The sequence below is a fragment of the Pezoporus occidentalis genome, unplaced genomic scaffold (genome assembly GCF_034315485.1).
Source record: "Pezoporus occidentalis ecotype Australia unplaced genomic scaffold, CSIRO_AGI_Poc_V1 ctg29, whole genome shotgun sequence".
In the NCBI taxonomy this organism is placed as follows: Eukaryota; Metazoa; Chordata; class Aves; order Psittaciformes; family Psittacidae; genus Pezoporus; species Pezoporus occidentalis.
The window spans coordinates 8,010,312-8,032,314 of NW_026914829.1; the positions used below are offsets into that span (position 1 = coordinate 8,010,312).

The 22,003-nt window shown below is 48.6% G+C and overlaps 2 protein-coding genes across 2 annotated transcripts; both read left to right on the forward strand.

The window, feature by feature from the left end:
* Positions 1–9,273: 9,273 nt before the first annotated feature.
* Positions 9,274–11,590, forward strand: LOC134167489 (cornulin-like). The gene is made up of 3 exons (XM_062626214.1): positions 9,274–9,389; positions 9,906–10,065; positions 10,410–11,590. The coding sequence occupies exons 1-3, from the start codon at positions 9,325–9,327 to the stop codon at positions 11,352–11,354; spliced, it is 1,170 nt and encodes a 389-aa protein (XP_062482198.1). The 5' UTR covers positions 9,274–9,324; the 3' UTR covers positions 11,355–11,590.
* Positions 11,591–16,370: 4,780 nt separating this feature from the next.
* On the forward strand, positions 16,371–20,690 carry TCHH (trichohyalin). Its single transcript, XM_062626097.1, has 4 exons — positions 16,371–16,508; positions 16,994–18,322; positions 18,476–20,122; positions 20,523–20,690. The coding sequence occupies exons 1-4, from the start codon at positions 16,371–16,373 to the stop codon at positions 20,688–20,690; spliced, it is 3,282 nt and encodes a 1,093-aa protein (XP_062482081.1).
* The last annotated feature ends 1,313 nt before the right edge of the window (positions 20,691–22,003 follow it).

Sequence of the window (22,003 nt, forward strand, 5' to 3'; positions counted from 1 at the left end):
CTGCATGGGGGCTGCTGTGCACACAGACACGTGCACATCACATCGTGCCATGGTGGACCTGGCTGCCTGCCCTGTGCAGGACATGCCCCCCTGTCCTGAGCAGACTTTCCAGGTGGATCCCTGCCCATGTCAGGGTGCTGCCGCCTGTGTGACTGCTTGTCCTGAGGTTGGGCTCACCTGCCCTCCTCCTGCTGTCTCCATGCCTGAGGATATCTGCTGCCCTGAGCACACTGCTGCCTGCCACCCCAGCTCTCCTCCCTGCGTGAGTGACTGCGTGTGCCTAGCAGCGACCCCCTGTGAACCTGCTCAAAGCAAGGGAGGGACCAACTTCCCATTCCAGCCCACAGCCTTGCCAGTGGAGTTCTGCACCCCTGAGACAGCCGCGATGGGTGTGAAAACCTTCCCCGAGCAGTACCCAGCCTCATCAATGGATCCCTGCACGGAGACAGTTGGGACTGGTGCAAAAGCCTTCCCCCTCCAGCACCGAATCCTGACAGTGGAGCTCTGTCCCCCTGACACAGCTGGGGCAGGCTTGGAGACCTCCCCCCTCCATCAAGCAACCTCACTGGTGGAGTCTTGCCCCCCTGAGACATCTGGGACCTGTGCGGAAAACATCTCCTTGCAGCACCCAATGATGTCAACTGTGGAGCCCTGCACCCTCGAGGTGATCGAGACTAATACGGAAGAACCTGGCTGTGGGCAGGCTGTGATCATTGGTGATCCCTGCCCTGATCAGTGCTCAGTTACATGTGTGGATCCCTGCACATCCCAAAGTCCAGTTTGTATGGAGCCATGCATGACCCAGAGCGTCGCAGAACCCACAGGGACGTGCACATCCCAGAGCACTGTGGAGCTGTGCACACATGCAGACACCAGCTCTACCAAGGGCATGGTCAAGGGTACTGGAGCCTGCCCGGCCCCTCAAACACCTTTCCGCTTGAACACCCGCACCACCGCCGTGGTGGAGCGCTGCCTTTCCAGGTGTCAAAGCTGGCTGCGAGGCAAGAAATAAGAGTGGCATCAGTGGGCATGCAGCAAAGGAGAGGTTTTCCTGCGTCAATGAGACCTCCCGTGGTGAGTCTTTTGGTTTCTCACGTGTAACGACAAGGGAGAAAATTGCTTCATGTTAAATAAAGAAAAAATGAAAAAAAATACTTTTCAATCATCTGTTAATTATGACTCTTATTTTTATTGCCTAATGTTAACTGCAGAAAGAATAGCAAAAGTGTAATGCAAGTATTAATTGCATTCAGAGACGCATTACATCATCTTCAACCTTTTTTTACTTCCCACGTACAAATGACTTTTCTTAGTCTGTCCTAACTTCAGTTGTGACTTTGCCTTAGCATTTTCTAGCCTTTTTTTGTTTTTTTTTTCTTCTTTATGGTCTTCTAAATGAAAATTGCCATGAGAATAATCAGAAAAGGATCTCAAAGACATCATTTTAAAAGAGCTAAAGAAAGGTGTTTTGTAGAGATATAAACTGACAGAGAGCATTCAGGGGGAAGAGAGAGAAATGCTGAATAGAAAGAGACTGCAGAAAACACCAGAAGAGTAATGCTGAGAAATAGAAGTTTTGCTGCACAGTGCCCTGTTGAAGACTGGGTAAAACTCTGTATAATTAAAAGCTTTCACCACGTAACAGCTTTTCCCAGAGTGAAGTTAATATTAGCAGCAACCTGTTGCAGTAGACGAATAAGCATTCTTAAAAGTTATAGAAAGACCAGGGGAGAAGGTTATGCCAGTTATTCCTGCAGCTGCCTGCTGTGTAATTGATATATCATCTAACATTCCTTGCCCATCAGCCCTATCAGACTCAGTGCTAAAATCCAAGGCTTTCTGTACTCCCAGTGGCACTTGGTCATGGGCTGCAGTTTGCTGATGGAGCAGCTTTTTGTCACTGCAAGAAGAGCCCAATTCAGGACAGGGCAGCCTGGAAAGAAAGATGAGAACCCTCCTTCTGTTCAATTAAAGCCATTTTTAATGGATTATGGCACTTTGTTTGCTGTGTCTTTAATATCCCTTGTTAGAAAAGATTTTTCTGTCTCCAAACACACATCAAATACAATATCTTTAGCATAAATATATCGAGTACAGCATCCCTGTTAGCACTCTCTATCTATCTGCAAAGAGATAAAAGAAGTCCTTTGAGTGTAGCCGTAATAGCAGTGTATTGGATTGAGGGAATAAATCTGGATGGATCTGAAAAGCTTGACAGCTGTTTCTCTTTTTTTCTAGTAAATAAATCAGCAGATGTCATTCTCAAGACACTGTGCCAGATCACCATGCCTGAAACTACATATATCACCCATTACATTGTAATCTGTGAGTTAGATTTGATCTGTCATGTTAGATTTGATCTGTCATATTATATTTTGGAAACACCTATAAATCAAACATTAGTGAAGATAGCTTATAGTAACATAAATGCGACAACTAAAGATGAACCAACAAGGATGATAAGCAGAAGAATACTGTTTACTGTAGCACCAAATGTACTTGCAAAGTCAGATAAGCTCAGCTCATTGTTACAAGAAGCTCTTTTGACACTTTATTACTAGGCTGCCCTTTACAAATTGTTGGGCTCTCCCACATAATCTAAGTTACAAATGAAACCGCTCATTACACACCTGCATTACCCTGGCTGGCACTTCCCCTCGCAACCCCAACGTTTATGGCAATGCCACCATGATGTGCTCCATCCCAAAACATCTGACATGCAAGCACTCATCTCCTGATGCTCAGAGTTTGCTGGCATCATCCTGGCTGCTTCCAAGTGCATACCAACAATAGTAAAACAAAACCTGGAGAGTGAGCCATTTCCTCCCGCACAGCAACCGCGGGAGCAAGCTTCCTTTCCTCAAGTGTCATTAAGCTGGAAGTGTTCATTAAGACCAAGGTAAAGACTTTGTTAGCTCTTTAAAGGACTCCACAGTCCATCCAGGGCCATAAGCGTGTCATGTTTTGCATGAAAACTAAACCTAGAAAGACTTGTCCTTTTTGTTGGGTGCACTGACTGTACTTCCTGCGAATGCTTCTTCATTCAACCAATCTGGGAGAGATAGATAGTCTTTGTGGCTAGGCTGCAGTGATCCAGTCGTATTCCTGGCCTGCAGTGCTGGTGGTTAAGAAGCAAAGCAGGAAGAGCACCAGACCCAGCTAGATCCTTTCACTGGTCCATGTTACCTGGGGATGTACTGTGTTTGCACCTCAAATCTCAGGAGCAGCCTGTTCATTGCCTTACCCCATCTCTTCATTCCTTCGGTTCTCATACTCCCCATTGCCATGATCTCCTCCCCTCACTCATCTGTCATTATTCCTGCCTTGTCACACCTCATCATCATCAGGGTGGAGTGTAATTGGTACAGCTGGAGAAGAGGCATCAGGTGTAATTGTGGCATTTCTAACATACCAACTAGTAATTTACACCTTTCCTATAGAGGGAAAGGGCAAGATGCCATCCAACCTGGCTCCCACCAAACTTTGTTTGCAAATAGAAGTGGAGGACCTCATTTCTCAGGCATGACCAACAAGGCTGAGAGCTTGCAGATGAACATCTCAGCTGGTACTAAGATGTAGGACCGCATGCAGTACCCCAGGGCCAGTACTGCTTACTTCGTGGAGCCATGTGAGTCATTCTAGGTAGCTAGCCTTTCAGAACAGGTCAACTGCTCCATGTCTGCACTAGTGAGCAGTGCCATCTGGAGTCCACATTCTCCTGGACGGAGTCACCAGCTCCAGAGGGTCTCCCAGGCAAGTAAGGAGGCTGAGAAGTCCAGTTAAAACCATCATGCTTGCACATGCAAGCAACTCTTCAAAACACACGAGCTGCACTAAGTGAAGCATTTAGCAGAAATAATGGGTTCAGCCATTGCCCCATTGGCTCTAAATTCCCTGTTTCTCCACCCCATCTTTTCCCTTCTGGCTTTCAGGCTCCCATCCAGCCTCTTGCTGGGTTCAGATCCAAGTGATTTCTGCTCAGGGGCTGTGACTGGCTTTGTTTCAAGCTCTAAACCTCACCACAAACCTGCACCTAGGCAAGAAGAGAACAGCTGGGGGACTGCAAGCGCTCAGCACACATTCCTCTGCTCTCACCTTTCCTCTATAAACAAACAGAAATGTTGCTGTTAAACAAAGCAGGGCAAAGGCAGAACTGATAGAGCCTGGTTTCCACTGTCTGCCCTGTATCCAACAGCTTGATGAAGGGAGAACCGAATAGTCCTTTCTACTATAGCATCATTAATTGAGCCTCTTCATGAAACCAGTTGAAATTCAGCAGTTGTTCGAACCATACCACTGTGTCAAATCTGCTTGCAAATAACAGGTTAGGATATTAGAAGTGGAGAACAGAAGCTTTATTTCTTGGGAAAGACAGGCTAAAGAAAGAGGAACCCTATGAAAAAAAAATAAAGAGCAATGTGAATGTGACTTCCCTGTCTGTACATTGCTCTGGAAAAAAAAAAAGAGGAGCAGGCAGGAGTTGCATTCATGCAAGCAGCACAAGTAGCACAGGACAGGACAAGGTGATCTCCCCCCTGCTGCCATCCCACAAGCCTTGTGCAAGCAGCTCCCAGACCTGCATTGTTCACCTCATTGGGTGCTTCCATAACACAGCCAGACACACATCACTGCCCAGCAAGTTCTGTCTTGCCCCAGAGCACCCGCTCTAGCCCTTGGCTGCCAGCCCAACACAACACCTTGTTCCTGCCCAGCGGCACCTTGCCCAGCCAGATACACCACACTGCCAGCCTGGCTTTGGTGGGGTTTCTATCAGGTTGTGTTTCCCAACACGTCCTCTCTGCCCCTTTCCACCCTCTGCTCTAGACGTCGCTCCCATTGTTGCAGCACAACCACTGCCAAGCACTTCTTGGTTGCTTCCTGTCCCCATGGCCTCAATGCTCCTGCAGCCATCCTTGTGGCCAGAGCTGCTTTTCAGGACAGCAGCTTTGCACCCCAACCAGAGAAGAGACTAAACCTGGGACTGCTTGAAAATGGCAGCTTTCCCCAAAAACAAAGCCAACAAAACAACCAAAAAAAAAAACCCAAACTAGCAATTCTAGAAAACCAGAAATTCTCCTGGTGATGTGCTGGGCAGTGAGGAAACTAACGGGCAAAGGAACCAAAATTGTCCCCACCACCAAGGGGAGCAGCCGAAATGAGTGCAGCCCGTGACTCACTTCCACCACGGCCACAAGAAGTGACTCAGGTCTCCACCAAACCCTCAGCTTTCAAGTGGAGCAAGCTGGCAGAGCCCAACACCGAGCCAGCTGCCCTGGCCTGCCCCATCCCATCTCCTCTGCTGTCAGCCCCAGGAGAAGGCAGCAAGCTCCACAGGTGGCAGAAGCAAAGTGCTGCTGCCTCCATCCCCAGCCAGACTCCCTGCACATGGCAGGAGGGGGGGCTGCAACCTAAGAATGAGACAATAGGGGAAGAAAATCAAAGAGGAGCATCACCAGCGTTCCTCCTCCTTACAGTGAAAAGCAGGCGCCTTCAGAGGGAGGTGAAATAATTCTTCAGAACACTAAATGTGGGATAATGTCATTGCATCTTCCTCACTGCCCTGTTTCCATGTTAGGCTTATTCTTAGTCTCTGAATGCTAAAGATTTGCTTAAAATGAGATCCAGAATTTCCTACGTGCTTTCAATGCACTGGCTGGCTACATACACGATCACGGAATAGTTAGGGTTGGAAAGGACATTAGGTCCAGCCTCCCTGCCATGGGCAGGGACACCTCACTCTAAACCATGGCACCCAAGGCTCTGTCCAACCTGGCCTTGAACGCTGCCAGGGATGGAGCATTCACAGCTTCATTTCCTTTCATCTTCCAGACCTAAAGCGGTTTATGTAAACTTGGGAGCTCCTTTGCACCTTCAGAAAAATAATTTATCCAATGATAGCTTTTATGTTTTGAATTTAAAAAGACAGATAATTTATGAGCCCAGAAAAAGACCTGTCTTCACAAGAAGATTATGGGTGAGAGGAGCAAGATAATCAGAGATACCTATGCCCCTTTGTGAGTTCTGCAGTACAAAGGAAGGGTTTGGTTAACTTCACCAAAATTACAGTTAACATATGTATTAAAACTGCCTGAAAGCAATAAAAATATCTTTAAAAGCCTTGTTTCTGCCAAAAGATTATTTCCTTATTTTAATTGTGGGATTAGTCAAATGCAGAAAGTCTTTGAGCTAGCATTGCTAGCTGGCTTTGAGTGCATTACCACAGGAAGATTTAGAAATTAATTATCTCTGAAGAAATATGATAAATATGCTCATTAATATGTAAAAAGGTGAAAGCATGTATTAAAGAAAAGCTGAGGTATTACACTTCTTAAACCTCACAATGAATTAGCAATTAAGAAGGCTGCAAGCAAAGTAACTTGCTGAAATGCCTAGGCAGCATAGGAAAATAAAGTGTTTTATTCCAATTAGCTTAACTCCTGATAACCACATAGATGGGGTGATAAAACTTTGTATAATGGGCTCTAGCCCCGGGAAAGTTTAGGAACCGTGCTTCATGTATAGAACAAAGAAAACGGAGTTAAGCCTGCACCTTAGTGTAAACTGCCCCCAGCAGGCAGAATAAAGAAGGAAATAACAGGAGCAAAAGGCAAAGGAGGCACGTTAGGAAGGCAGCAACCACAGATAAAACCTCTGGGTCCCCTGGCTGCTCAAAGTGCAGGCACTAACCAGGCATTTGCTTTCTCCTCCCAAAGCAAACCCGAAGATTTGAGCCCCGAAGATTTCCAGCTCTCCAAACCCTGTGTTTAAATGCTTTCTCACATTAAACCTTCAGTGCAGCACTTTCCTTCCTTCAGCAGCACTAACCTACACTTCTGCTTTTCCCTGCTGAGCAGGAACGGAGTCAGGCAGCAATAAACAGTAATTTCCTGCTTTATTTTTTGTTGAGAAACCTGACCACTCTGACCCAGCTCCAAACCTTAAACACCCCCAAGTCCTAACAGCCCATAGCAGCTCAGCACCATTCCCTGCCTTTACATTAATCACACACCCCAACTGCTGGCAACACTCTTTTTGTGCACCCTTCCCTCCTTCAGCACCTTGGGTGCCCTGGTTTAGTGTGAGGTGTCCCTGCCCATGGCAGGGGGGTTGGAACTGGATGATCTTAAGGTCCTTTCCAACCCGAACTATTCTATGATTCCACGATTCATCTGCTTCTTTCTTTCCCCCCTCCATTAACCCAGGAGCTGAGCAATTCTTCTTTTCCACAAGGCAGAAGAGAGGAAAACAACCTTGGGCTCCCCGAAGAGGCACGAGTTTTCTAGTTCTACTTTCAACAAAAAGAATTACAGACGAGGTTGGTTTACCTGAAGTTCTACACATTAAAATGCAGCAGGAGAACTTTAAGCCTGACCTAATTTGTGGGTCTTCAGCCATCACCATGATTGCTGAATCACCAAATCAGGTACTCAATTACTTTAAAGCTCTTGCATAACCATCCACAGATTGCCAGGTGATTCTGTTAGAGCAAGTCTCACCTGCTTTCCACTCCCTGGATTCAACATAATTCAGTGCAAGCTCTGCTAAAAAGCGTTATTTTACTCTTTTCTGTCCTGCAGTGCTTTTAACTTCTTCACTTGAACCTTCTAACCTTCCCTGCTTCATGGAATCCAGTACAACAGAAGTCTGTTACTGACTGCAGTTGTCTACAAGAGGAAAAACCACCTTGCTCAGGGGCTGGGTGGTTTGACTACAAATAACTTCAGTAAGAACCCGTTCTTGCCCCAGGAAGAACACTCTAAATGCTTTTGCCTCTCCAAAGCAATTGTCTCCCACCCTCACTGCAACTTAATGAGAAGGTTAGCAGCAATATGCCAATATTAGAAGAAAATTGTGTGTTTGCATGCAGGTATGATAGAAAGATGGATAGGAACTAAAGCAAAAGGTACTGCCCAGGAGATCACGGCTCCTCCTTGGGTACTGCACACTTGGGCTGATGGAAGAGCTGCTTGATGGCTGCTGGGATTGAAACTGTCACAGATCAGAACCCTCTCAGTTGAAAGAAAGGGCATGGCTTGAGATAGCCCCAGCCAGAGAAAAAGTAAGTCCTGAACTCAAGAGGACTCAGCACACCGCCAAAGGACAGGACAACCTGCAAAGCCCTCCTGATCCTGCAGCCTCCCATATTTATCCTCTCCAAGCTCTTCTATGCGCACCTTAAGGATTTCACATGAATAAAGTGGGACTCATTCACCTTTCCCCTGCCAGGCATGGAGCAAGGCAGGGTATTTTCCAGAAAGCGGGTTGTTTGGGTTTTTTCAGCACAAAACTGGCTGTATTTCATTTTCTGTGCCTAAAACTCCTCATACTTTAAAAGCTACATGGATTTATGATATAACCTTTTTCCCAGTCTTTCTTATTAACCACATATTGGCCAAAAGAAAGACTTCAAAAATAGAAAAAATATAGAAAAAAAAAAAAGAAGGCTTAAGTGAAGACACCTTAAAGCCTGACCCAAAGGGCTTAGAGAGCAGCTTTCAGGTCACACTGCATTTGGAGCACAAGAGGAGCACAATAAAATTGATGTCCCTGAGCAAAGAGAAATAACTTTCATTTAGGTCTTCGGGGCTCCCAGTTAACCCACTAGGCCCCAGTAGCCTCACCCACTGAGCTGCAGCAGGGACTGATGCTGACCACAGCACGAGGAGTTTAAGCCCTTCCTTGCCGTGTGCCTCAGTTTCCCCTGCTGGGTAATGGGTGCTTGCTGGCCACCATGCCCGCAGTCCCCAGCTGATTGCTGGCTCTGGGACAAGCGATGTCACCCCTTGTCCTACTCCGAGTCCCACTTGGTGGCACTGTTTGAAAAGATTTCTTCTCTCGATGCCTACCTCCCGTTGGGATCCAGAAGAGGGAGTTCCTGGCAGGAATCACTTTGATCTTAGCATCACAATATCCTCATTTTCCTTCGTTTTCTTTCCTCTCTATTCAGCCTGCAAGCACTCCCAGACCGTCTCCTCCCCTGCGTGTCAGTCACTGGAGATCTGCTTTTCACAAAACACGTTTGCAAACACAAGAGGCACGGGCGTTGCTTGGGCATCATCTTAAACTAAATCACCCAGTGCTAAAAATAGCCTTTTCTGTTAAACCCCTCTGAAATATGTCTGCAGGTGGGGCAGGCTTAGGAAAGATCTTACTTTAACAACAGAGAAAAGCATCAGAGCCAAAGCTAATAAGAAAGAGACAAATGAAGACATGGGCATGACAATGTAAATGGGTGGAAGACGTTTCAGATCACCCTGCTGAAAGGGTGTCTCTAAGGGTGTCTCCTCTGGGAGATGCGGGCTGTGATCCTGAACTCTATATAAGATGACCAAGAGCTGTTCTGCTCCAGACTGTGCTCCTGAAGCTCAGCACTCCTGCTCCTCATCCAGGTAAGCTTGGGCAGGCTTTTTGGTCTGTCTGGTTTTTCTACCAGCAGGAAAGCAGAAGCTTCTAGCTGAAACAGTGTCCCTGGAGCTGGCAATGCAGAGATCCCTTAAAGGACAAAAGTAATAATGAGATCTGGAATGACACTATTGATGGACTGTTAGAGGCAGCTTCCATTCACAGCTCTGCTCTGCTCTGCTCCAGAGAAAGAGAAATGGGATATTTTCTTTTCCCTCCTCTCTTACCATGTGGCTCCAGCCTTTTGAGCCTCACTGTCCTTTACCTCTCCAACCATCACTTGTTGGTCCACACCCCCACCATCTCTGCAGCTCAGTTTCGTTTGTCAGATTGGTTTTCCTGTGAGATCCTTCTTGCTCCCTCTTTCTCTTACACTGATTCCATTTCATCTGTGCCCTTCTCTGTCTCTTTTTCCTCTTTCTAGCTGTTCAGCTGTGTTGGTTAAGAGTAATTTATATGAAAAACCAACCAACCAACCCCTTTTTGTCTGTGTTTTCTTGCAGGTTGCCTCAGTTTTGCAGGGAGATGGCCCAGCTCCAGGAAAACATCAATGGCATCATTGCTGCTTTTTACACGTGCACCAGAAGCGACGGCAACTGCAGCCCCTTGAACAGGGAGGAGCTGAGGCAGCTCTTTGAGCAGGAGTTTGGGGATGCAATAGAGGTGAGGATCCAGCCCTGTAGCTGGGACCCACCACTGGTATGGCCCTGGGCTGGGATCAGGGGTACGGTAGGTTTCGTAAAGCCATGCACTCCCATGAGGGAGTACAGAACCCCTGGCTTCCTTGGATAGGCGCAGATGCCTCCAGTTCCCAGGATCTGCAGGGAAGAGGAGAAGCTCTTCATTCTCTCAATGCCAGCAGCTCATAGAGATCAGTGCAGGGAGCAACATGAGCCACCAGGGTTGGGAGCATGGGGCAGGATTTCTACCTTGAGACTGCTTGAGAGCCCCTAGAGAGAGGGTGCGAATAGCTCACAGGCTTTCCAACACCATTTGTGTCTTTACAGAACCCCCAGGACCCCCAAACCGTCAAGCAGGTTCTGTGCTTCCTGGATGATGACAGCAACTGCAGGGTTGACTTCAGCGAGTTGCTCAGCCTGGTTTTCCATGTGGCCAAGGCTTGTTACAAGCCACTCCAGCAGCACCAGGCACCAGAAGATGGTCAAGAGGTGACATCACAAGAGAAGGCAAGTGGGGAGCAGCCATCGGAGCCGCACACAGCCCACCACAATCAACAGGTCCCTGAGCAGGGTGTGGACAATCAGGTTGAGGACACTGAGACACAGGATCCAGACAACTATCAAACCCAGACCAGTGAGACATCAAAGCAGGACCAAGATACCCATAAAACCCAGGAGGGTGAGACACCAGAGCAGGATGGGGACACCCACCAAACCCAGGAGGGTGAGACACCAGGGCAGGACCATGACACCCATCAGACACAGGAGGCTGAGCCACCAGAGCAGGACTACAACACCCGTCAAGCCCAGGAAGGTGAGACATCAAAGCAGGACCAGGCAACCCATCAAACTGAGGAGGGTGAGACACCAAAGCAGGACAAGGACACCCATCAGGATGATGGGACTGAAGTACCAGAAAGGGATCCAGAGAGAAGTGAAATCCTGGACACTGCAACCCCAGCACAAGACAGAAATACCCATAAGGCTGAAGATACTGAGACACCAAAGCAGGACCCTAAAATCCACCAGGCCCAAGAAACTGAGGCACCAGAACAGGGTTCAAACCTCCCTCAGAGTCCAAAGACAGAGTCCGCAGAGCAGGACCCAGCTTACCCCCAGCACCCTGAAGCCAAAGTGCTGGAGCAGGAACACGGTGGGGCAGAATCTCCATCTTGTCCAGCACAGCAGCAGCACGACACTCATCACCAGAGCCAACCTGCTATAGAGCAACAGCTCTTGGAATCTCTGTATCAGTGGCCACCAAAGCAGTAAAGGCTGAAACAAGCCTCCTCCTTCTGAGGCTGTTGCTCCATGCAAGGAGGTAAAGTTTGCCCAATCCCACCCTGGTTTTCTCATTTCTGCTTGTCACATCTCGTCCAATTCCATGTCAGCCCTGAGCTTCCCACTCCTGGTTTGTGCTGAGCTATGCATGCTTAGAGACCTTCCCTCTTACCCTGTGCTAGGCTACCTCTGCCTGTGTAAGCAAAGCAATAAAACTGAAGGCATACGAGCACAGTGTCCTGGTGTATCACTGCAAGCGTGCCCTCAGCCTGGCTCTGAGCAACCATGATGTGGTGCATCCATCCCTCACACGACATACAGCCAGATTGCTCCAGGGTGCAGATGGAAGGATGGCTGCAGAGAGGCAGGTGTGTCCTGGGGATGGATAGCCTCGAGGAGCTGCAGCTGAGCTGCCTTTGCAATTTAGCTGAGGTGAATGGATTGCTCCCCGCAGGCAGGGATGGGACATCCCTGAGAGAGATGTCTTCACAGAGGGGAGAAGTTTTGGTTGACACGACAGCATGGCCGACCTGAGCAGACTCCTGACAGCATCCATCTGCTCTGGGTGGTTTTCATGTCTGCTCTGAGAAAAATAAACAGCTGCTTACAACTGAATGGGAGGGATTTGTCCTATTCATCCTCACTTATTAATAATCTCAGAAGCAAGGGGAATGTGAAGCATGCTATGAAGATCAAAAATCCCTATTAGCTATGGAATTCTCCAAAGAAAATTGTGGAAATATATTAAAAACAGCAAAAATGATGATTCGGGTACATCCAGCCCCAACGACAACTGGGAAGCCAGAGATAAAAACTGACAAGAAATACTATGCACAAACAGAGCCAATCTCAAACTCAGATTCAGTTCAGGGTGCCAGGTCCTCAGGCACTTGTCCAAACATGCACATCGGAATGTGAATAACTCTGAGGGTATGAGCAGTCCGGTGAAGTCAGTGGGGTTTATTAGGGGGTTCAGACGTGCTGGACCACCAGACAGGCCCAGGACTCGGGATCCCGCAGGGAGGGTGATGCTCAGCCTGTTTTTCACCATGTTATCTTTCACTTGTGACCTATCACCAAATCAGCACATGATAAATGCACCCGCACCTCCTGCTCTGTGGCCGGTGACAAGCAGCACGCAGAGACCTCACTGGGAAATAAAACGTCATTCCTCTGGGACACCCCAGAATTTCACAATTTGCTGAGTGCTGAATCAGAAAAACCTGCGTTTCAAAACTACCCCCAGAACGGCCGCCCCTAAAATGAGTCGCTTTAAAAGTGACAATGTTAAAATGAAAAGTATTAGACACAAAGTACATCGCTCTGCTCTCCTACTGAGAAAACATAGCAGCAATAATAAGTTCTCGTGACAGCTGTGGACACGCAATGGGAGAGTCAAGGCTTAAATTCCATCACCTATCCGTCAAAACCCTATTCCATCTGAGACATCCCTCAAAACATCGTTTTCCAAAGAACACCATTTTTCTTGTAAAACAGGTCTCAGTTCAATAGCTCTTTGCTTCCTATTAGCTCTGGCTTAGGGTCTAAAATCACCAGACCAAACCATCCCCTGTAGTCAGTCTGTCTCCAGCTGCCACCTTCTGCAGCATCAACATAAAGACTGACCTCCCAGTTCAGGCAGACACCAAGCCCTGTTAGGTACATGTTAATTATGTGCTCTGTTCTGAATAACACAGTTTTTTGCCATCAGGAGTATCATATTTGAAATTAAGAGGGTTTTTTTGATTCATTTTAGGAGAACATTAAAATTATCCCACTGACACAAATACCTGTCTAACAGTCTTGCAAGCCAGGAAGAAGCTGGATTAAAAAAGGTCATTTATACACCACATGAGGAGCCTAGTTCCTCTAAGATCAAATGCAATAGAAGTTTGGTCACCTATATAAATGGTGATGGGCACAGAACTGGGTGAGAAGCAGGAGGATGGAGCCCACCCTCTTGGGGGTTTTAAGCTTTTTAAAAGCTTAAAACCCTCCCCAAGTCCCATCTAATTAAAGCACCTTTGGGAAAACCAAGCCCTTGAAACAAAGGGAGTTCCAGTACTGCCAAGAACGTGCTTTGAAACTCGTTGCTTTGTCCTCAGAAAGGCAGCAAAGCACGGGATGACGTGCGCATGGATGAAACACAATGTACCTTTTCCTACATCGATACCCAGAATCTTCCACGTGGCTAACATGGCACCCGACCATCCCGCACTGCCCCAGCCCTTGCGGGGGGATTACAGACTGTTACAGGACACCAAGCCACACTGTAATACTCTAATTTTAATAATAACTCCAATCCACCATGAAATTACAGTTTCCCAAGGGTATTATTATCCCACAGGTGGGGTATAATTTGCACAAGTATAATTTAATCTTGAAAAAAAGCTCAAAAATGAAGTATGGTTAGTAACGATCCTTCATACGTACTTGTATGAGTATCCCCAAGGTGTTACCAGCACTAATTAATGAGGCTCCTACACCCAGTATGATCTTACCTTACAGATGAGCCACTCACCCGAGGCTGCGTGACAAGTTCATGCTCTAAAGGCTCTCTGCAATGTCTCCGTCATGCTTGTCAAGGCAGCATCCTACCTCCAAAACCAACAGCAGAGGCCCAGGTGGCATGGCTGGTATCTTCCTTATTTGCTCAATGTACTGGGAGAGATGGTGTGAATAAAGGAATCAGATGGTCTCTAATTAATTTACTGTTAAAAGAATTCTCTTCTTTTTTTTTTTTTTTCCCCAAGTAGAGGCAATTACAGTGAAAGCTGCCTAGGGCAACAGATGAAGACTCAACATGAATCGACCTCCCAGCAGAAAGGCTTCTGCTTTTATTTGTAATGGAAGATCAAGTAAAGATGAAATAAAAGTAATTTGTGGAGAACATCTAATATGAAAAACATGTCCATGTGAAGTCGCTGCTTATTGAACAGACATCTCCTTGTACGAAAAGTCATTTTGCAAACTTTTGCATTTAAAAGTATTCTGTTTGGGTTTGGGTTTATTCCAACAGAAACCTGGATAATACAACATAATTTAAGAATAAGAATATTCAATATTACATAAGGATAAGAAGCTTCTAAGTTACCAAAATTAAAACACTCTACAAGGACCCCACACAAGCTGAGATCTGGAGGATTTGGGAATCTCACTGCTGTTCACCTGCACTTCACCGTTTTTGTAGCACTTGGGTCTTCTTCTGTCCTTCTGTGAGCAAAAGCCAGACACAAATCCCATCAACCTCAGGCCAAAAGTGCTAAGGGAATTGCACAAAAAGCAAACAAAAATAATCTCTGGTATTGTGGCATCAAGTTCATGGGCCATAGAGATCTCAACTGTCCCCATTCTGCTCATAGTGAGCTCTGCTACCACCAGCACTTCTGTGTCATCCTCAAAATTTCATCCTGGTGGTATTTTTGAGTGTGTGTGCATGGTACGTATATAAATTCATACCTACACAGATGCACACATACATTAAAATGCACCCTCCCATTCATGCATATATATGTTTTATAGCTACTCTAAATTCTTTAAAATCTGAAATACAATCAGCCTGTAAAATAACTTTACAGCCTGGATGAGGTGGAACCAGCCAGTGCCTGAATTGCCACATGGCAACTGCTATTTCTGGGTTAAAATGATAGGTAAGGGGATGATAAGTTAAATAACCCGTTTGAGGACGTGAAGGTGCAGCTGGGCTTGGCCAAAGATGAATCAGGAGAACGTCCACAAAGGGTGTCTCCTTTCCGTAGCTCCGTCAAGGACCCTATAAAAGCACTCAGGTCCTCCGATCACTCCGCACGGCTTCACAGGAATCCCACTTGATCCCATTGGCGATCTGGGTAAGTCACTCCTGAAACGTACCCTTTGCTGGGCAAGGACATATGGTTTCTATAGGATTTGTGTTGGGTGGCAGCGTCATTCGTGCCACAGTATTTTCTGAGTCTTTTGCATTTATATTCATTGAGGTGTTGTTTTGTGTTATTGGGATATCTGCATGATGTCGTTATGCGGCCATGTCTAGAGGCAGCTTTTCTCATAGGGAAAATGAAAGAGGGAGCCAGGCTTTGTGCCTTACTTTGGTCTGGGGTCAGGTCCCTGCTGGAATGAGCAGATTGGAGAATTTTTATGTTCTCTACAGGATTTCATATGCAGGTGCGTGTGCATGTGTGTGCGCACGTTGGAGAGATGGCAAGGCAGACAGGTCACAGCTTCCCCAGCTGCACGCTGAGATCTCAGCACTGATACAAGCTTGGGGATCCAGCGAGGAGGAAGGAATAAGGTGGTTTTTGAGGTTTCCAGACACAAAGCTCCAACAGGAGCACTGCTTTCTGCCAAGCAGATCTCAGTAAAACTAAATAAGCAGCTCTGACCTAAGTGATCTGACAAAAATCTATCTGCCAATAACTTCAGTTGTAATGAAAGCTTTATCAGTTGTTTTGTATTATTACTGGTCACAGGAGCATCAGCCACAGGGCTTGTTTTAATTCCCTGTAAGTACTCTGTCTCTGACCCAGCTAGATCTTGTCTCAGGCCATGCCAGCCTCTAAGCTGCTTCAAAGAAGCCATTGTAGCTCAGTACCAGGCAGAGACAGCAGCATGGACCCTGGAAAAACGAGTAGCTGGTATAGCCCCATGGGTGCAGGCAGATTCTTGGGGCATCTCTTGAGTCACCATCCCCAGTTCCCTCCCTGCGATCCATAAATGCAGGTATCCTGCCATCCCCTATCAAACGTCATTCAAGTACGTTAGTACGCACTTGGAAGACACTCCCCATCCCACTAAAACCCCATAGCATTTGGATTTCTTCCCAGTGCCCTGGTGAAACAGAGCTCACCGTGGCATAGGAGCAGACACATGGGTCATGGCACCTAGCATCCCGTTAACGCACGCAGCCTGACCGCAGCAATTCTCCTTCCTCTTTCCATGCTCAGAGGCAAACAAATCACAAATCCTTAGGCCTGTTCCTTTTCTTGCAGGCTTGCTTGAATCTGCAGGAAGATGTCTCGCTTCTTAGACGGCATTTCCACCATCATCAGCCTCTTTCACAAATATGCGAAGGAAGATGGAGACTGCTCCAACCTCAGCCACAGGAAGATGCAAGAGTTCATCCAGAGGGAGTTTGCAGATGTCATAGCTGTGAGTGCTGCTGCAAGGGGGAGGGCTTGAGGCCCAGGCTGGAGTGCAGGGACTACAAAAATCTCCTGGAGAGGAGGTTATTCTTATGATGGTGGGATTGGAAGGCTTTCAGCAAAGGGGAGCAGCAGTTATGTTCCTTTGCACTGACTGCTTTGACAGATCCTCCAACTCATTTTTTCCATAAGACAATGGGCAAAAGCTGGAGGATGAGCCATGGGGAGGTATGCTTTTCTTTCAAAGGTAGGAAGGAAATGGGTCCAGTAGAGGGATTCAGTATGTGCCCAAAGACAGCCGGGCAGCTGCAGCCAGGGGACAACCAGGAAAGTGGAGAACAAAGGCATGGAACTGCTGATGAACTATAGAAGTGAAGCTATGTAAGATGGAAGGAGAAAAGATTGCAGTTGTCCCTGTCTTTGCATTTCCCTGACAAAGAGCAGGAAACTTAAGCCACCTTTTTTGTTCCCCTGTGTGTTTTTTCCCTGCAGAAGCCACGTGACCCTCAGACAATTGACAAGATTCTGCAGTTTCTGGAGTGGGATGGTGATGGGCATATTGATTTTAATGAATTCCTGCTTTTGGTGTTCAGAGTGGCTAAAGCCTGCTACTGGTTCCAGCCGAAGGGACCATACCTTCTGCAAAGAACAAAGCTGACATCCAGTGGCAAGTTGCACCAAGAGCCTGAAATTAAGAACAGAGGGAGCAGTCGACAGCTCCAGGAGGAGGAAGAACAAACCTGTGAGAATAATGACCATCCCCTCTGTGAACCTGAACTGCAACGAGACACCAGAGTCAATGAGCTTGAAACACTAGAGGAAATGGGGAGTTACCAACAACGTAACACACAAAGCGTAAATGATGCAATACGAAGCAGTGAGCGAAGGGAGCCAATCCCTCAGGTGTATGAAGAACGAAGCCGAGAGCCATGCGACCAACGGAACAGCCAGAGAAGACGTCAGCCACCAGAGCCGAACAGACGAGGAGATGTACAACTCCGCAAGCACAGAAGCTTGGAAGCACAGGAGCCCAGGCTGCGGAGAGGTGAGAGGAAATATCAAGAGGGGCCACAGCAAGACCAACTGGCAGACATAAGGAGTCGCAGCCAGGGCTATGAAACAAGACCACTGCAAAACCGGTGGGGTAGCCGTCAGCCACATGAGCCAGTAGGACCAGCAAAGGATGACAGAAACCAGCGGCCACAAGAAGCAGATAGAGGAAGTGACAATCAGCCACGTAAACCTGAATTACTCACAGAAGAGAGAAGCCGCTACCACCTACGTGAGCTGGAACAAAGAGCACTTGAAGAGAAGAGCGACAAGCTACGTGAGCCTGAATGCCTGGATTCGAGAGTCCCGCATCAGTCATACATAAAGGAACCACTAGAAATTGACCTCAGGTACTGTGAGACCTGTGAGCTAGAAAGACGTATCGATGAACAAGGTACAAATGAGGAAAATAACCTTGAACATGTGGAAAGTGAGCGTGAAAACCATAAGATTAAGGAGTGGGAAGAAAGAGATGATACAAGGAGGAAAGATAGAGAACAGGAAAGGAGGACTGATAAAGAAAGGGAGCGGGACATCAAGGTCTATGAGGGCCGCAGCCGAGAGACACGTGAAAGGGAAGAGCAAAGTGCCAAAACCAACCGAAGGGAGAGACGCGAAAGGCGTGACATTGTAGCACGTGAGGCTGAAATCGATGGAAGGAGGCAACGCGACCTTGTGAGGCTTGAGAGGACACGAGAGACCGATGTATTGGCAGCAGAAGCTGACGTGAAGATCCATCGCGTGTCCCAGGAACTGGAGACCCGTGAAAGAGTCGATAGAAGGGAGAGTGATTTTGAGCATTTGGATGCAGAGGAAGAGAGAAGAATTTGCCTGGAAAGAGAGAGAGAGGAGCCTCTGCGAGAGAGAAGGGTCGAGCGACAACGGGAGCTCGATCTGGAGGTCATTGAGCGTCGACGCCGCCAGGCACGTGAAAGGGAAGAGCGAGGTGCCACCATAAACCAGACAGAGAGACGTGAGACACGTGACTTTGAAGAACGTGAGGCTGAAGTCAGTGGAAGGAGGCAACGAGAACTTGTGAGGCTTGAGAGGACACGAGAGGCTGATGCAGTGGCAGCAGAAGCTGAGGTGAAGATCCATCGTGTGTCCCGGGAACTGGAGCCCCGAGAGCAGGTTGAAAGAAGGGAGCGTGACCTGGAGCTGTTGGATGCAGAGGAAGAGAGAAGAATTTGCCTGGAAAGAGAGGGGGAAGAGCCTCTGAGAGAGAGAAGGGTCAAGCACCAACGGGAGCTCGATCTGGAGGTCACTGAGCGTCAACGCCGCGAGGCTCTTGAAAGGGAAGAGCGAGGTGCCACCATCAACCTGAGAGAGAGACATGAAAGACGTGACTTTGAAGCACGTGAGGCTGAAATCGATGGACAGAGGCAGCGCGACCTTGTGAGGCTTGAGAGGACACGAGAGACGGATGTAGTGGCTGCAGAAGCTGATGTGAAGATCCATCGCGTGTCCCGGGAACTGGAGCCCCGTGAGGAGCTCGAAAGAAGGCAGCGTGACCTGGAGCTGTTGGATGCAGAGGAAGAGAGAAGACTTTGCCTGGAAAGAGAGAGGGAGGAGCCTCTGCGAGAGAGAAGGGTCGAGCACCAACAGGAGCTCGATCTGGAGGTCATTGAGCGTCGACGCCGCCAGGCACGTGAAAGGGAAGAGCGAGGTGCCACCATCAACCAGACAGAGACACGCGAGAGACGTGACTTTGAAGAACATGAGTCTGATATTGATGGAAGGAGGCAACGCAACCTTGTGAGGCTTGAGAGGACACGAGAGGCTGATGCAGTGGATGCAGAAGCTGACGTGAAGATCCATCGCGTGTCCCGGGAACTGGAGCCCCGTGAAAGAGTCGATAGAGGGGAGCGTGATTTTGAGCGTTTGGACGCAGAGGAGGAGAGAAGAATTTGCCTGGAAAGAGAGAGGGAAGAGCCTTTGCGAGAGAGAAGGGTCGAGCGACAACGGGAGCTCGATCTGGAGGTCATTGAGCGTCGACGCCGCCAGGCACTTGAAAGGGAAGAGCCAGGTACAAAAACCAGCCAACGAGAGAGACGAGTGAGACGTGACTTTGAAGAACATGAGGCTGAAATCGATGGAAGGAGGCAACGCAACCTTGTGAGGCTTGAGAGGAGACGAGAGGCTGATGCAGTGGCTGCAGAAGCTGACGTGAAGATCCATCGTGTGTCCCGCGAACTGGAGCCCCGGGAGGAGCTCGAAAGAAGGGAGCGTGACCTGGAGCGGTTGGATGCAGAGGAAGAGAGAAGAATTTGCCTGGAAAGAGAGAGGGAGGAGCCACTGAGAGAAAGAAGGTTTGAGCACCAACGGGAGCTCGATCTGGAGGTCATTGAGCGTCGACGCCGCCAGGCACTTGAAAGGGAAGAGCGAGGTACAAAAACCAGCCAACGGGAGAGACGAGTGAGACGTGACTTTGAAGAACATGAGGCTGAAATCGATGGAAGGAGGCAACGCGACCTTGTGAGGCTTGAGAGGACACGAGAAACGGATGTAGTGGCAGCAGAAGCTGATGTGAAGATCCATCACGTGTCCCGCGAACTGGAGCCCCGTGACAGAGTCAATAGAAGGGAGCGTGACCTGGAGCGTTTGGATGCAGAGGAGGAGAGAAGAATTTGCCTGGAAAGAGAGAGAGAGGAGCCTCTGCGAGAGAGAAGGGTTGAGCGACAACAGAAGCTCGATCTGGAGGTCACTGAGCGTCGACGCCGGGAGGCACGTGAAAGGGAAGAGCGAGGTGCCACCATCAACCAGCCAGAGACATGTGAGAGACGTGACTTTGAAGCACGTGAAGCTGAAATTGATGGAAGGAGGCAACGCGACCTTGTGAGGCTTGAGAGGATACAAGAGACAGATGTAGTGGCAGCAGAAGCTGATGTGAAGATCCATCGCGTGTCCTGGGAACTGGAGCCCCGTGAGGAGCTCAAAAGAAGGCAGCGTGACCTGGAGCTGTTGGATGCAGAGGAAGAGAGAAGACTTGGCCTGGAAAGAGAGAGGGAGGCGCCTCTGCAAGAGAGAAGGGTCGAGCACCAACGGGAGCTCGATCTGGAGGTCATTGAGCGTCGACGCCGCCAGGCACTTGAAAGGGAAGAGCGAGGTACAAAAACCAGCCAACGAGAGAGACGAGTGAGACGTGACTTTGAAGAACATGAGGCTGAAATTGATGGAAGGAGGCAGCGCGACCTTGTGAGGCTTGAGAGGACACGAGAGGCTGATGCAGTGGCTGCAGAAGCTGAGGTTAAGATCCATCGCGTGTCCCGGGAACTGGAGCCCCGAGAGGAGCTCGAAAGAAGGCAGCGTGACCTGGAGCTGTTGGATGCAGAGGAAGAGAGAAGAATTTGCCTGGAAAGAGAGAGGGAGGTGCCTCTGCGAGAGAGAAGGGTCGAGCGACAACGGGAGCTGGATCTAGAGGTCATTGAGCGTCGACGCCGGGAGGCACGTGAAAGGGAAGAGCAAGGTGCCATCATCAACCAGACAGAGAGACGCGAGAGACGTGACTTTGAAGAACGTGAGGCTGAAGTCAGCGGAAGGAGGCAACGCGACCTTGTGAGGCTTGAGAGGACACGAGAGGCCGATGTAGTGGCAGCAGAAGCTAACGTGAAGATCCATCGTGTGTCCCGGGAACTGGAGCCCCGGGAGGAACTCAAAAGAAGGGAGCGTGACCTGGAGTGTTTGGATGCAGAGGAAGAGAGAAGAATTTGCCTGGAAAGAGAGAGGGAGGAACCACTGAGAGAGAGAATGGTCAAGCGACAACGGGAGCTCGATCTGGAGGTCATTGAGCGTCGACGCCGCCAGGCACTTGAAAGGGAAGAGCGAGGTACAAAAACCAGCCAACGAGAGAGACGAGTGAGACGTGACTTTGAAGAACATGAGGCTGAAATCGATGGAAGGAGGCAACGCAACCTTGTGAGGCTTGAGAGGACACGAGAGACGGATGTAGTGGCTGCAGAAGCTGACGTGAAGATCCATCGCGTGTCCCGGGAACTGGAGCCCCGTGACAGAGTCAATAGAAGGGAGCGTGACCTGGAGCGTTTGGATGCAGAGGAGGAGAGAAGAATTTGCCTGGAAAGAGAGAGAGAGGAGCCTCTGCGAGAGAGAAGGGTCGAGCGACAACAGGAGCTGGATCTGGAGGTCATTGAGCGTCGACGCCGCCAGGCACGTGAAAGGGAAGAGCGAGGTGCCACCATCAACCAGACAGAGAGACGCGAGAGACGTGACTTTGAAGAACGTGAGGCTGAAGTCAGCGGAAGGAGGCAACGAGAACTCGTGAGGCTTGAGAGGACACGAGAGGCCGATGTAGTGGCAGCAGAAGCTGACGTGAAGATCCATCGCGTGTCCCGCGAACTGGAGCCCCGGGAGGAGCTTGAAAGAAGGGAGCGTGACCTGGAGCTGTTGGATGCAGAGGAAGAGAGAAGACTTGGCCTGGAAAGAGAGAGGGAGGAA

What these genes read in the sequence shown, in the direction of transcription:
- LOC134167489 (XM_062626214.1), top strand. Translation starts at nt 9,325, where the DNA reads ATGACCAAGAGCTGTTCTGCTCCAGACTGTGCTCCTGAAGCTCAGCAC. An exon ending in CACTCCTGCTCCTCATCCAG is followed by an intron (nt 9,390 to 9,905) that starts GTAAGCTTGGGC and finishes GTTTTCTTGCAG; the next exon opens with GTTGCCTCAGTTTTGCAGGG. An exon ending in AGTTTGGGGATGCAATAGAG is followed by an intron (nt 10,066 to 10,409) that starts GTGAGGATCCAG and finishes GTGTCTTTACAG; the next exon opens with AACCCCCAGGACCCCCAAAC.
- TCHH (XM_062626097.1), top strand. Translation starts at nt 16,371, where the DNA reads ATGTCTCGCTTCTTAGACGGCATTTCCACCATCATCAGCCTCTTTCAC. An exon ending in AGTTTGCAGATGTCATAGCT is followed by an intron (nt 16,509 to 16,993) that starts GTGAGTGCTGCT and finishes TTTTCCCTGCAG; the next exon opens with AAGCCACGTGACCCTCAGAC. An exon ending in AACTGGAGCCCCGTGACAGA is followed by an intron (nt 20,123 to 20,522) that starts GTCAATAGAAGG and finishes TGTTGGATGCAG; the next exon opens with AGGAAGAGAGAAGACTTGGC.